Source organism: Ranitomeya imitator, chromosome 1 (genome assembly GCF_032444005.1).
Source record: "Ranitomeya imitator isolate aRanImi1 chromosome 1, aRanImi1.pri, whole genome shotgun sequence".
NCBI lineage: Eukaryota > Metazoa > Chordata > Amphibia > Anura > Dendrobatidae > Ranitomeya > Ranitomeya imitator.
Window position 1 is genome coordinate 844,550,022 of NC_091282.1, and position 16,543 is coordinate 844,566,564.

A 16,543-nucleotide genomic window follows, 5' to 3' on the forward strand; every position below is an offset into this window, starting at 1 on the left:
ATGGGGTCACTTGTGGGGGGTTTCTACTGTTTAGGCACACCAGGGGCTCTGCAAACGCAACGTGACGCCCGCAGACCATTCCATCAAAGTCTGCATTTCAAAAGTCACTACTTCCCTTCTGAGCCCCCACGTGTGCCCAAACAGTGGTTTACCCCCACATATGGGGTATCAGCGTACTCAGGAGAAACTGGACAACAACTTTTGGGGTCAAATTTCTCCTGTTACCCTTGGGAAAATAAAAAATTGCGGGCTAAAATTCATTTTTGAGAAAATAATTTTTTTTTTTTATTTTCATGGCTCTGCGTTATAAACTTCTGTGAAGCACTTGAGGGTTCAAAGTGCTCACTACACATCTAGATTAGTTCCTTTGGGGGTCTAGTTTCCAAAATGGGGTAATTTGTGGGGGATCTCCAATGTTTAGGCACACAGGGGCTCTCCAAACGCGACATGGTGTCCGCTAATGATTGGAGATAATTTTCCATTTAAAAAGCCAAATGGCGTGCCTTCCCTTCTGAGCCCTGCCGTGCACCCAAACAGTGGTTTACCCCCACATATGGGGTATCTGCATACTCAGGACAAACTGGACAACAACATTTGTGGTCCAATTTCTCCTATTACCATTGGCAAAATAGGAAATTCCAGGCTAAAAAATCATTTTTGAGAAAAGAAAAATTATTTTTTATTTTCATGGCTCTGCATTATAAACTTCTGTGAAGCACCTGGGGGTTTAAAGTGCTCAGTATGCATCTAGATAAGTTCCTTGGGGGGTCTAGTTTCCAAAATGGGGTCACTTGTGGGGGAGCTCCATTGCATAGGCACACAGGGGCTCTCCAAATGCGACATGGTGTCCGCTAACAATTGGAGCTAATTTTCCATTCAAAAAGTTAAAAGGCGCGCCTTCCCTTCCGAGCCCTGCCGTGTGCCCAAACAGTGGTTTACCCCCACATATGAGGTATCGGCGTACTCGGGAGAAATTGCTCAACAAATTTTAGGATCCATTTTATCCTGTTGCCCATGTGAAAATGAAAAAATTGAGGCGAAAATAAATTTTTTGTGAAAAAAAAGTACTTTTTCATTTTTACGGATGAATTTGTGAAGCACCTGAGGGTTTAAAGTGCTCACTAGGCATCTAGATAAGTTCCTTGGGGGGTCCAGTTTCCAAAATGGGGTCACTTGTGGGGGAGCTCCAATGTTTAAGCACACAGTGTCTCTCCAAACGCGACATGGTGTCCGCTAACGATGGAGATAATTTTTCATTCAAAAAGTCAAATGGCGCTCCTTCCCTTCCGAGCCTTACCATGTGCCCAAACAGTGGTTTACCCCCACATGTGAAGTATCGGTGTACTCAGGAGAAATTGCCAAACAAATTTTAGGATCCATTTTATCCTGTTGTCCATGTGAAAATGAAAAAATTGAGGCTAAAAAACTTTTTTTGTGAAAAAAAAGTACTTTTTCATTTTTACGGATCAATTTGTGAAGCACCTGGGGGTTTAAAGGGCTCACTATGCATCTAGATAAGTTCCTTGGGGCGTCTAGTTTCCAAAATGGGGTCACTTGTGTGGGAGCTCCAATTTTTAGGCACACGGGGGCTCTCCAAATGTGACATGGTGTCCGCTAAAGAGTGCAGCCAATTTTTCATTCAAAAAGTCAAATGGCGCTCCTTCCCTTCCAAGCCCTGCCGTGCGCCCAAACAGTGGTTTACCCCCACATATGAGGTATCAGCGTACTCAGGACAAATTGGACAACAACTTACGTGGTTCAGTTTCTCCTTTTACCATTGGGAAAATAAAAAAATTGTTGCTGAAAAATCATTTTTGTGACTAAAAAGTTAAATGTTCATTTTTTCCTTCCATGTTGCTTCTGCTGCTGTGAAGCACCTGAAGGGTTAATAAACTTCTTGAATGTGGTTTTGTGCACCTTGAGGGGTGCAGTTTTTAGAATGGTGTCACTTTTGGGTATTTTCAGCCATATAGACCCCTCAAACTGACTTCAAATGTGAGGTGGTCCCTAAAAAAAATGGTTTTGTAAATTTCGTTGTAAAAATGAGAAATCGCTGGTCAAATTTTAACCCTTATAACTTCCTAGCAAAAAAAATGTTGTTTCCAAAATTGTGCTGATGTAAAGTAGACGTGTGGGAAATGTTATTTATTAACTATTTTGTGTCACATAACTCTCTGGTTTAACAGAATAAAAATTCAAAATGTGAAAATTGCGAAATTTTCAAAATTTTCGCCAAATTTCCGTTTTTATCACAAATAAACACAGAATTTATTGACCTAAATTTACCACTAACATGAAGCCCAATATGTCACGAAAAAACAATCTCAGAACCGCTAGGATCCATTGAAGCGTTCCTGAGTTATTACCTCATGAAGGGACACTGGTCAGAATTGCAAAAAACGGCAAGGTCTTTAAGGTCAAAATAGGCTGGGTCATGAAGGGGTTAATAACCCCATAGTGAAGTTGTAAAGAGAAAACACCCAGAATAAAGTCCTGTAATAAACCAACACAATCCTCACGTGTCCGGCAAGAAGATAATAATCAATTTGTCCCATGATGTGGCTAAGCTCTGTTACATCTATATGGCAGGCCGAATGATTGCATGATGCTACAATACAGCCTGCCATCCAGCAAAGACACTGAGCTGTGCATGCTAGTACAGCTCAGTGCCGCGCAGTGACAGGAAAAAGGTTAGGGGTGTTCATATCCAATTAACTCCATGCACCTTACTGATGTAACCGCGAGCGTAAAAAAATGTTCACGTTTACGGTGCCATGAGAAAGATCAGCAGTTTAGAGCTCATCATTGGGCATGAAATCCACTCTACTTTTTCATGTTACCGCGAGGCACTGAGCTGCGCTAGTCTCTGCTGCTTGCCATGCTGAAAGCTCATGTCATGCCATCATTTAGCGTGCCAAGTACATTAACCAGAGCTAGAGTCGTCAAGGGACAAATGGATTATCTTCTCATCAGAGAGGTGAGCAATATGGTTGTTTATTTTTTCAGGAACAGCATCGGACCAATTTTTTAAATGGTGATAAGTATGAGCCCTGAGACAGATGTCCCTGGGTAGTAAGGCTATACAACATGTACCTGGATAGTAGGACTAAGGGCTCATACTCATCACCATTTAAAAAAAAAAATGGTTTGTTTTTGTTCCTGAAAAGTAAGACGAGTGTCATGCAAGTGTCATGCGATTTTCATGTGACTACAATGTGATATATATATATATATAGCGAGCAAGAGAGAGATCAGATCGATAGATATAGAGATAGATAGATAGAAATATGTGAGATATATAACCATTGATTTGTGTGTGTAGCTTACTGTACATGTATTTTAGTAATAAATAAATTATTTTCTCCAAAAAATGGCATGGGGTCCTTAAGAAATTTTATTAACCAGCAGATAGAAAGCAGATAGCTGGAGGCTGATGTTTATAGCCTGAGAAGGAGCTGTCTGCAATGTTTGGATGTGACTGGCCTGTTTTATTCATACATCTGTCTGAACTCTGCTTTAGGCTAAACTCTTATGCTACAAACATCAAAGATCTGTTTGGGGGAAAAAAGAGAAGTATTAAAAAAACAACAATAACACACTTTGAACCGTTAAGAATGAGAGTGGTTCTGCTATGCTTTATGGTTAACAGCACTTGAAATACTTCAAAATATATTCTACTTTTTGCAACATCATTCCATCAATAAATACTGAAAATTAAAAGGAATCTGTCACCACATTTGACCTACCTAAAGTATGATTCTAGGCATACAGGTTATAGACTGCTGATTAGTGATACCTGTATGCCTCATATCAGCTGTGTTGTTGCTGATAAATCACCTTTTATCAATTTATGTAAATTACCTCTTCCAGCCTCTGGGGAGGACGCTGCCTCCAGAGTTTATGTTACGTGAAGGAGGAGTTACCAGCGTGAGACATGTAACTAACACAGAACAGGAGAAATGAACTTTGTGTTGTTGCAAACATATCTTTTGCAGCTCTCTAAACTCTGCTGTATTGAAACAATATTTAAGCTCTGCTGTGTTGCAACAATATTTAAGCTCTGCTGTGTTGCAACAATATTTAAGCTCTGCTGTGTTGCAACAATAATGTAGCCCTGTCTGCCTGTGAGCTGGAAGCTGAGAGGAACCTGCAGATGTGTCAGTTAGGGCTCATACTCACCTGCAAGAAACTCGGATGAGTCTCGCACGTCAATACCCGCCGGTGCTGGCGGCACTCAGGAGCGGAGCATGCGGCTGCATGTATTGCTATGCGGCCGCATGCTCCAATCTGAGTGCCGGGTATTAACATGCAAGACTCATCCGAGTTTCTCGCAGGTGAGTATGAGCACTTATAACCACACACAGCTCTTCAGTGAGAGCAGAGCGTGGCCATTACACATCACACTGGTAACACTAGTAATAATTACACATCACACTGGCAACAGCCCGTTATATTTACACAAGCTAGGGGAGGCAGAGTTATCCTCCAGGCACCATCCTCCCTGGAGCCTGCAAGAGGTCATTTACATAAAGTGATAAGTGTACCGTCACACTATACGATTTACCAACGATCACGACCAGCGATACGACCTGGCCGTGATCGTTGGTAAGTCGTAGTGTGGTCGCTGGAGAGCTGTCACACAGACAGCTCTCCAGAGACCAATGATGCCGAGGTCCCCGGGTAACCAGGGTAAACATCGGGTTACTAAGCGCAGGGCCGCGCTTAGTAACCTGATGTTTACCCTGGTTACCAGCGTAAAAAAAAAAACAGTACATACTTACATTCCAGTGTCTGTCCCTTGCCGTCTGCTTCCCGCACTCACTGACTGCCGGCCGTAAAGTAAAAGCACAGCACAGCGGTGACGTCACCGCTGTGCTCTGCTTTCACTTTACGGCCGGCACTCAGTCAGTGCGGGAAGCAGATGGCAAGGGACCTGACGGACACTGGAATGTAAGTATGTACTGTTTGTTTTTTTTTACATTTACGCTGGTAACCAGGGTAAACATCGGGTTACTAAGCGCGGCCCTGCGCTTAGTAACCCGATGTTTACCCTGGTTACAAGCGAACACATCGCTAGATAGGCGTCACACACACCAATCTAGCGATGACAGCAGGAGATCCAGTGACGAAAGAATGTTCCAAACGATCTGCTACGACGTACGATTCTCAGTAGGGTCCCTGATCGCTGCTGCGTGTCAGACACAGCGATATCGTATGGATATCGCTGGAACGTCACGGATCGTACCGTCGTAGCGACAAAAGTGCCACTGTGTGACGGTACCCTAAAAGATGATTTCTCAACAACAAGGGATATGATATGAGACACACAGGGAAGACTCTAACCAGCATTCTATAACCTTTTTGCCCATATTAATAGTTTAGGCTCCAAAGTCAGTGAAGACTCTGAAGATAAGAAAATTAAAATATTAATATAACAATGATACAAAATTTGCATGAAAATCACTAATAAACTTCATCAAGAAAAGTTTATTGACCTTGAATGGTCACAAAGGTAACTAAACTGAATAATCTGTAGTTAGCTAAAAATAAATAATTCTCATTGAGTTATATAATAGAAATAGAAAAATCCCAATACAAGAAGACAAAATGTTAGCTCTAAGGGTGCATTTAAACTGCAAGATATTCATGAACGAGCATTGGTAAAAGAGCTTGTTTATTTTGTGGTATAAAAAGGCCGCCAATCACCTAATGAATGGGTGAAATGATCTTTTATGCCACACAATAGATCATCATCCTCGGCAGCGTATAAGAGAGTGAACTGTAGTCCCACTGAGAGGGCACTAGGACCCTGTGGTTTTTGCCTGCTGCAGCAAAGGACAGACCCTGCAGAACTCCCGGAGACAATGTGTGCTGGGGGGTGGGGTCTGGTGTCTTGTGTGTAAAGTGAAACAAGGAAGTGAGAGCTGAGAGAAAAAGGCGGGAAGAAAAGGCAGAAGCTGCTGTGATATCTTAAAAATAGACTGTGTGTGGATTTACTGCGAGTGTGTTTGGAGGAAAAGAAGCTTTTGAGAGACTTTTGTTGCTAACGTTTCCTGGAGAAGAGCTAACCCTTGATCTAAGAAAAGACTGAGACTTTACTAAAACCCAGTACGTATTTGGAAGTCTGTGGATTCCCTGTGCATTGAGTGGAGAAACAAGTCTGGGCAGACTGCTGATACAGAGACGGACGGGTTGTCGTTCAAGCATTCCTAGGAGCTACAGAAGCAGAGACAACATCGTGAGACCACTAACTAAGTCCCCGGCGTTTGGGCTCGGCATCGGCCGACAAGACAAGGGGAGCTTGCTGTAACTTATTGGCGCTGAAGATATGGACTGGCTGCAGCCTGTGCGGATTCCTGCCTGAGAGGAAATCCATCTCAGGATACGGTACCATAGTTATAGATACCCGGGTATCTCTGCTCTGAGTGTTTAATTGTTACTTTAGAGGTGTATCTTATATTAGAGTTGTGTAAGTTATACTCAGTGTGCCGTTCCAGGGGCTCCCTTGATAACACTACATTCAATTTACACTTGTTTCCTGTTTTTAGTTGCTCTGTTAGGTAAATTTCTTACTAGTCTGTTATAGAAACAGTTCTCAGGAGACCTTGGAGTGGCACAGTGATTTCAGCTGCTGCTGAGCTAGTGTATCTTTGGGGTGCATCTGCCTTAATATTCTCCATATTACCTTTATTATTTTGCTTTTGAGTAAATACCGTTGGAGATTTCTGCCTTGGTCTTGGTTTGTGACTCACTGGATCTTATTCGGACCTCTGGTCATTACAAGCGCATCATCCTGTGTAAACAGGACTTGCACTTCTGAAAACCATGGCTAGTATAGATTGTTCAATTCTCATTGTTACTTTGTTCTGGCATTCAAACGATCGCCATTCGGTAAAAGTTTACTGACTGGCAGTTGTATCGTGCTGCCCGTTGGTCTGTGTAAACGGACCCTACGGGTATGTGTCCACGTTCAGTATTACATCCGGATTAGCTGCGGATTGGATGCTGCGTACAGCCGCAGCGTTCAACCCGAAGCGTCCAGATGTTACAGCATAGTGGAGGGGATTTTATGAAATCCCAGCTCCACTATGCGTGTGAACATGCATCCGGCGGCTGGACACAGGGGGGGCAGAAAGCTGGACACAGGGGGGGCAGAAAGCTGGACACAGGGGGGGGCAGTAAAGCTGGACACGGGGGGCAGTGAAGCTGGACACAGGGGAGGGCAGTAAAGCTGGACACAGGGGAGGGCAGTAAAGCTGGACACAGGGGGGGCAGAAAGCTGGACACAGAGGGGGCAGTGAAGCTGGATACAGGGGGGGCAGTAAAGCTGGACACAGAGGGGGCAGTAAAGCTGGACACAGGGGGGGCAGTAAAGCTGGACACAGAGGGGGCAGTAAAGCTGGACACAGGGGGGGCAGAAAGCTGGACACAGGGGGGGCAGTAAAGCTGGACACGGGGGGGGCAGAAAGCTGGACACAGGGGGGGCAGTAAAGCTGGACACAGGGGGGGGCAGTAAAGCTGGACACAGGGGGGGCAGCAAAGCTGGACATGGGGGGGCAGTAAAGCTGGACACAGGGGGGGGCAGAAAGCTGGACACAGAGGGGGCAGTAAAGCTGGACACAGGGGGGGGCAGAAAGCTGGACACAGGGGGGCAGTAAAGCTGGACACAGGGGGGGCAGTAAAGCTGGACACAGGGGGGGCAGTAAAGCTGGACACAGGGGGGGCAGAAAGCTGGACACAGGGGGGGCAGAAAGCTGGACACGGGGAGTGCTGGACAGAGATGGGGCAGAGTGCTGGACAGAGATGGGGCAGAGTGCTTGACAGAGATGGGGCAGAGTGCTGGACAGAGATGGGGCAGGGTGCTGGACAGAGATGGGGCAGAGTGCTGGACAGAGATGGGCCAGAGTGCTGGACAGAGATGGGGCAGAGTGCTGGACAGAGATGGGGCAGAGTGCTGGACAGAGATGGGGCAGGATTGGACACAGATGGGGCAGAGTGCTGAACAGAGATGGGGCAGGATTGGACACAGATGGGGCAGAGTGCTGGACACAGATGGGGCAGAGTGCTGGACACAGATGGGGCAGAGTGCTGGACACAGATGGGGCAGGATTGGACACAGATGGGGTAGGATTGGACACAGATGGGGCAGAGTGCTGGACACAGATGGGGCAGAGTGCTGGACACAGATGGGGCAGAGTGCTGGACACAGATGAGGCAGAGTGCTGGACACAGATGGGGCAGAGTGCTGGACACAGATGGGCAGAGTGCTGAACACAGATGGGGCAGAGTGCTGGACACAGATGGGGCAGAGTGCTGGACACAGATGGGGCAGGATTGGACACAGATGGGGCAGAGTGCTGGACACAGATGGGGCAGAGTGCTGGACACAGATGGGGCAGGATTGGAAACAGATGGGGCAGAATGGAGACAGATGGGGCAAGATTGGAGACAGATGGGGCAGGATGCGGAGATCATATGGGGCAGAATGGATACTCATGAGGGCAGGATGGGAGAACATATGGCTGGAGCCTGGAATGAGACACACGGGGGCTAGGATGGCGAATATTACCATAGGGGCTAATTAAGGGATATTATTATTGCAGTGATGTATTTTTTTTTTTTTGAGTATACTGTTTTAAATGGGGGGGGCGGTCCTGTTACTGTGTAGAGTGATACTATGTTGCCTTCTTCATGTGGTGTAATGTAGAAGTTGGGAAAATTAAGTAATGTGTTCTACAAACGGAACTCGAGATAACTGTTTTATTTCCTGCAGAGACGAGTCCTGGCTGGATGAAGTGATGGCGGTCTGTGCTGGATGAAAGATGAAGGACTTCACCTAGAGATGTCACTGGTGAGTCAGTGTTACCTATACACTGACACTATACACTGTATACTATATACAGAGGTCCTGTGTACAATGTCACCAGTGATCACTGTATTACCTATACATTATATAAAGAGCTCCTGTGTGTAATGTCACCGGTGATCACTGTATTACCTGTACACAGACACTGCTTACTAATTACAGATCTCCTGTGCATAATGGCACTGATGGTGATAGTATTGTGTTTTTTTTTTTATTACTGATCAGTATTGTAGTATTCAGTCATTTGTGGTAATATGCGGTCTGGTCATGGTGTAGCGGTATTTGTTCCTTGTATTTTATATTATTCGATCACTGTGGTGGTAATGTGTCATCTGGTCATAGTGCTGTGGTATTTGTTCCTTGTATGTAGTATTATAGGTCATTTTAAAAATTGAAAAATAAATAAAAATATACCTAAATTGTATTGCATATTTTAACAAATATTTAGTAGGTTACAGTAGAGTAGGGCCCGGCAAAAAGTGTCTACCGTGTTATGGTGGCGGCTTAAAAAATCTTTTGGCCAAAACAAAAGCTGCCGGCTATATGTGTGATCTGGTGATGGGAACTGTCAATGTGTGATAGATGAGAAGTGGAGATTTTCCAAGAGAGAGCAGTGGGACTGTGGACAGTTCGTGGGGTGGAGCCTGGAGGCAGGGCTGGGGTGGAGCCTGGGCGGAGTTTCAAGGGGGCCCCGAAAATTTTGCCAGTATGGGGCCCCAAAATTTCTAGTGGCAGCCCTGTGTGCAATGAACACATCTGGAATCACCGCGTGTACAGAAAGGGGCGGCGCTTTGGGCGGAGCGGGTTTTCCCGCTTCGTCCAAAGCGCCGTGATTACGGACCGTGTACACATACCCTCAGAAACAAAAGTACTCCTGTAGGTGATTAGTGGCCAAACAATCCACCATTGCAGCAGTTGGTCTTTTGGCCAGAAGAATATTTTGGCTTGTGTTCTATGTCTATGGCTAGATTAAAATTGCACTTAGTATTTTCAAGAAATAATATCATAGATTATTTTATATACACCACACAATAATATTTAGCATTGTAAGTTTTCCACAATTCTGATTTCATGTGTGTTTTACAGTTCACTACATAGAAATTGAAGACTGGCTTCTCCTTTCTGAGCAGAAAGTAAACTTTACAAGCTGACTGATAAGACACATGGGCCATTAGAGATAAGACTAAAATAAACAAAGAAAAAATCAGCAGGACTGGCGGGGGTTTGGTATGTATTGGTCTCACAGGAACAATGCCGTAAAACTGGAATTTACAACCGCAGCTCTAAAATAACTGTTTGTATGAAAATATTGTCACCAACATAAAGGAATTGTGATCAGGATAACAAAAAAATCCAATACTGATGACTGCTAGTGCTAATGTGCCCAATCACAAAAATGGTGCCCATACACACTGGGCAGTTGACTATGCCTAATTCTGTGGGGCTGGATGACTACTAATTCACCATCACTTTGGATTGGACATGTTGGGTTATTTTACCTAGAATGCAATTTAATGATATTTCTGAATCGCGATGGACCACTGATAGACATTAAAGAAAACTGTCACCTCGGAAAATGCTATTTTCTTACAGATATACAGGGTGGACCATTTATATGGATACACCTGGGTGGGCCATTTATAAAGATACATCCAAAATGGCCAATTACAAAATGGCCGCCATGGTCACCACCCATCTTGAAACATTTTCCCCCTCCCATATACTAATGTGCCACAAACAGGAAGTTGATATCACCAACCATTCCCATTTTATTTAGGTGTATCCATATACATGGCCCACCAAGGTTTATCCCCATATGTGGCCCACCCTGTAGGGTCGATCTCCAGATATAGGGTTACAATGCTGATTGTCGGCCTTACTGAAAGAGCAGTTACTGGGAGCAAATTTATTTATTTCCTGACAGGACCTGCTGGCTTTCAGTCATAGGATCGTGCCTGAAGCGGCTACAGTCACCGCTCACAGCAGCGCTCACCGATACAGTGCGAGTTGTCAATCAAAGTGCCATGGCATGCCTACAGTATACACAGAATATATGAGCAGTGGCTGAGGCCGCTCTGTGGGACTGAAAGCCGTCGGCTCCTGTGAGGAATACATTTTTTCCCCAGAAGCTATACTTTCAGTAAGGTGGATGAGCAGCATTGTAACACTTTATGGAATAATGTAGAGGTTCTGGCGTATGCTTTGCGTACACATGTTTTAGTTGATGGCAATGTGATGTCTGCCATTTTGATTCTATTTTCGTCTGTAATATGAATCTCCTAATGCAGACTACAGTCCCACCTTCCTCTTGGGCCCTGAAGCGACTGCACAGGTTACATTAATGGTATGTCTAACCTATTATATCACTGCTCTCTTATATAAAGTAGAAATGATATCGAAAGATTGAGGAAAAAAATGTCTAAAACAAAAACTGTCTTTGTAGCTCATAACAACCAATCACAGCCATGAGTTCAGTCTACTAGAGCAGAATATGAAAAGAGAGCTGCTCTATGATTGGTTGCCATGGACAGCAGGTTTAGAAGTCTTCACCTATATCTTTAGCTACAAAGGAGGACATACAGAGGAATATGGAGGATTGCGCTGGGAGAAGAGGGGTCTGAGAGCTGCCAGGAGGGATTTGATAGGCGATTATGTCATCTTGTATTTCACACCGAGACTGACTTCCTGTCTGCACATTACTGAGCGTACTGGAATGATTGTAAGAATAGAGATCACATGACCCAAGCAGCCGCACAGGGGCCTACGCGGAATTGTGCATTATGACGAGAAACTGGACTTCAAAGGACCCATATACTGTTCTTTCACATCTGAGCCTCTTCTGGCCGTGCCCAACCTTGGCATCATAATTACAATTTATAGTCAGCCATGGGAATACTGAATTACTTCAAGCAGCGAGCTTAGTAGTTACAGCTATGTCTTAAAGGGGTTGTTCACATTTGGAGGCATTTTTTAGTTTTTTTACTTAAATAAATGTCGTTTTTATTTTAGAAATCACTTTTGTAATTACGGTAGGTTTTATGAACTAATGGGCACAGTTTGCCTTCTGCTATAGGATAATGGCTGCCAAATGGGTTGACTGAGGATCCATCAGTGAGCTTATTCTGATGCTCCAATGAGAGCGTTTGTCAATCTTTTGTCATTTTTGTGAGCTCCTCTCAGCCGACTTTTGACCACAAACCACATCAAAGTTGAAAGTGCCAGGACATAAAGAGCCAAACAATGAAACTACAATGGAAAAAAAATGATTTTTAGCCCCAAATAGATGCATTTAAGTAAAAAAAAAAAATTGTCCCCAAAAGTGGAAAACCCCTTTAACATTCCTGTCATGGCAGATGAGCTCTTGTTCAGATAGAAAGCATCAAATAGCAGAGCAGCCTGTTGTGATCAGCTACCATGTCTATGGTAATAGCAATGGCGGTTTGGGGTGAAGGGACTCCAGATGATCAGATCAGGTTGTGCAAGACGTGGCGGCACAACCCCGGCCTTACTGACATGACGGTATTATTTCACAGCACTAACATGCGGGTATTTGTTACCTTTGCGTTCTGTCGCTGTCGGTATGTTTTTAGTCCACACAATAGTACATGTTACAACAACTCAGAGCGGTAAAAGCAGCGTACACAAAGGAGACAAATAATGCAGGCAGCGACATGTCTGAGGGGTCAGGGCCGCACATTAGGCATTCTTGAAGCAATGATATATACAAAGGGACTCTCCTACAACTGACATAGTGAAAAATATGGATTTATGGCCATTTACTAGGGTCAAATATGACATTCATGCCATCCCCAGGTTGGTAAAGATTACATATGTGCACACTGATTGCCTAATAATAAGAACTTGTATATTGACATACTTATGGATAGTTTTTAAATCCATATTATAAGTGTAAGCATAAACTGTCTGCTAATGCCAAAGTGCAAAAATCTGAATCTAATTTAAGGACTCTTGCACAGAACTGTGTTGGGCTATGTTCACATGAAGCATGTTTGCTGTTTTTTTCTGCAGAAAAGAGGTCAGGTTTTTCACACTTGCTTTTTATTTTTCCTGACTTTCCTAATTTTTCAGCTTTTTTGTCATTCATGGAAAGCAATGAGAAAGGTTTTGCTGCATTAAACACGTAGTTTAGACAAATCATACATGTAATTTGCACTAAAAAAAAAAAAAGCACCAACATTTTTTAGGCTTTGGTGCAGAAAAAAAGCAGCTGCAAAAACCGATGCGTGTGAACATAGCCTTACGATGAATTCATTCACTGCAGATTTTGTTGCATACATTTCTGAGACCGAATAGTCGTCAGCGTTTCCGCAAATTACATTCAGATGAATGAGATGAGATGGTTGCAGAAATTTCTACAACAGAGTCTGCAGAATGGGAAATTTCCCCGAAGGGCATGTTCTCATGGGAGATGCGAAAATAATCCACAGCGGAATCCACAAAAGTGAAAACCACTGTGACTTTCACGGCAGAAATGCTGCAGAATTGCCCCACATTTGCAAAGTAAAGAGAAAAATTCACAGCGACATTTCTCTCAGATTTTCTCCGCAGTGTGTGAATGAGACCTTGTGAGTTTTTTCGCCACAATGCTGCTTCTGTAATAATCAGCAGATTTTCCATCTGGAAAATTGTCCGGCAAGTCAACCGCGTACATGGAGGATAAAAATATATCCTGAGGGTTCTGAGTAGTTATGAGCTAGCGTGCTGGGATAAGGTGTTATCTGAGCATGCTCGTGTGCTATCTGAGTGACTTCGGCGCGCTCGAATACTATGTTCGAGTCCCTGTGGCTGATGTCTCGCTGCTATTCGACAGCTGCAACACATGCAGGGATTGCCTAACAAACAGGAATCCCTGCGTGTGTTGCAGCAGTCGATCAGCCACAAGACAGGCAGCTACGGGGACTCGAACATATATTTAGAGCTCGCCAAAGTCACCTGGTTAGCAGACGAGCATGCTCAGATAACACCTTATCCCAGCACATTCGCTCATCACTATCTCTGAGACATGTGGATCCTGAATCCAGCACAAAAGGCATTCCGTGAAAGCATGTATTAATGTTATTAGTGAAGGAATAGCATCACATATGGCCCACAAATCATAATAACCACAATACAGTGTATAACGTGTACGGTATTTCTGTCTGCAATGCATGCAAAACATGCGCACTATTACTTCTAGCTAAGGTCTCATTCAGATGTCTGTGATTTTTCACGTAGGCAAAAATTGGTTCCAGTTTCATCAGTGTTTGGTCCGATTTTACCATCAGTGATTTTCACGTATGAAAAAACAAATGACAAAGCTTCTCCTATCCAATGCAATGTTAATCACGGAGAACACAGGGACTCTACACTGTTGCCATCAATATGCTGTCTGTGATTTCCATGGAACCATAGACTTGTATGGGTAATTTAGATCCATGAATCAAAAATGGATATGACTCCATCATTTTTTTGCAGACACATGGCCTGCAAAAAATTATATGTGACCGTAATGGGTACGTGATCTATCCATAAACCCCACATCTGAACGAGGCCTAAAGTTTCATCATCTATCGCAATCTTTTCATACTTTAAACAACAATATCAAAAAATGAGTATCAAGCGCATGTTTCCAGTTCTCAACATACCAGGTAAACTATATTATACAGAGTATCATTTTCTAATATATGACCTACCATATACAAGAGTGCCTTCGTATTGGGAACCGGGTATATGACAGCATTCTCTGTTAGATCTTTGTACAATTTGGGACAAGACGAAGACGGTGTGCACAGGAATGTGCTACAGATAATCCTTGAAGTATCCCATGGCTGGTGATCCAGAGCAGCAAAACGGAGCAGACATCCAGAACCTCCTCTACGAGAATCCAATATTACTTCTTTGAGTGTCGTACAATGTGATTACATAGGTGGAAACAATCTAATTTTAAAATCAAATTTTTTCCCCAGGAATTTCAGAAACCTGAGTATCACTTTTGACTAAATTGTCGTACAATTAAAGTGGAAGTCATTCTTTCCACCATATCCTAACATTATTTCTCTTTGTGATGCCCCAGGAAAGCATTGGGTTTGTCCTAAGATGCTGGAGGAAGTATGATGAGGTCCGAGGCCACGACATGTGCACTGCTCTCCATCACATGCGCTTTAAATTGTTGCTTTGTTTTGGTTCTCAAATCAGAGATTGGTACAATGCACTTTCTGTGTTTCCACACTGCTGCTGGGACTGTCCATGTCACTCCCCTCCCTCCGCACACCCACAGGGCTCAGGCTAATTTGCACACACAGTAAAGGGAGGGTACTACTATTCTGTCTCTCCCCCTCTCCTTTTCCTGTGTGGAGTGTTCTGATACAACCTGACACCATGTAACAAAAAAAGTAGAAAAAAACTCAGTTCCTTCCATGTAGCTTCTCAATTGTAGCTAAAAAAAAAAGTTTTAAAAATATCCAAATAAAACAAACAAGCAAAACGCAAAAAAGTCCTTCCCCGCAATGTGTACGCAACCATTCCTTCAGACCTCGTGTTTGATTCTTATTTCTTTGTAAAGCGTGTTTTTCGGTTTCCTGATTCTTATCTCCCCGTTGTCTACCTTACTTGGTCATCACTGCTTGCCAAGGAGTGTGCCTTCTCAGATGAGGAAGCCTTCACACTCTTCTTTCACTTCCTCTACGTATTTCTCATATGTTACTCAAATCCTAACAAGCATACACCAAATATAAATTGCTTCATATAAGACTCAGACACATAAGTAGAGAAGTCTTCGTGTTGGATTTTTATCTTTTGCGCTGTGAGTATAGCAGGAGTTACACCATGTACAGAAGATTCATCATTCCATGTCAAGGAGTAATACTAAATGGGTTAAAGGCTGCTGGTTGCTTTTTAACAAATCTTTGGACTAGTGAATGTTGTTTGGTTCTTCTTCCTCCTGTAGATCATAATATAATAAAAAAAGAAAAGGCAAATTGTAGCTTTAGTTCAGGTCAGGATCATTAAACCATTTGCATGAGCTTTATAGTCACTTTGAAATGCATTGGAATTTTGATCCATACCGATTGTTTTGATCCATATTCACTCCACTGTATGTGGTCCCTGATACGCCTGTTTAGATGGGCACCACTAACTTCAGAACTCCTAAACCTGATCGTTTTGATCAGGGCCGGACTGGCCATCTGGCAATTCTGGCAAATGCCAGAAGGGCCTGTCTGGTCGTAGGCGGCCTTGTCTGCTATGTTGTTAACAGAATCAGCGTTCTCAAGACCTACACACACCGTTAAGAGTTGTGACGGAACACAAAGGTAATGACTCCGTCACTTACCCCAGCAGGCCACAGGTATCATAGAAATACTGGTCTGGTAATAAATCTTGCTTTCCTCCACCCAGGGTAATATTAGTAGTAATATATCCCACCTGGTCCTTGGGGACGGAGACAGCTATGGGCCTGATTGATTTCAAATGCCGGGGCTGAATATCAGTCCCAGTCCGTACCTGGTTTTGATCCATATTCACTCCCTTGTATGGGTTCCCTGGTATATCTGTTTTCATGGGCACCACTAACTTCAGAACTCCCAAACCTAATAGTTTTGATCCACATTCACATCTCTCCATGACTTTTCTTCTTGAGCATCCCCCATCCTCTGGAAATTCCCAGCATATCAGATTATC

General features: G+C 43.6%; 1 protein-coding gene across 1 annotated transcript in view; it reads right to left on the reverse strand.

Annotated features, from left to right (window-relative positions):
* The window catches only part of PDE4C (phosphodiesterase 4C), a 238,938-nt gene extending 223,722 nt beyond the window's left edge, over positions 1 to 15,216 (reverse strand). Inside the window, exon 1 of the mRNA XM_069741067.1 lies at positions 14,560 to 15,216. Within this exon, the coding sequence (XP_069597168.1) occupies positions 14,560 to 14,606 (47 nt within the window). The 5' untranslated portion in view covers positions 14,607 to 15,216. The remainder of the gene's footprint in view (positions 1 to 14,559) is intronic.
* Positions 15,217 to 16,543: the final 1,327 nt, after the last annotated feature.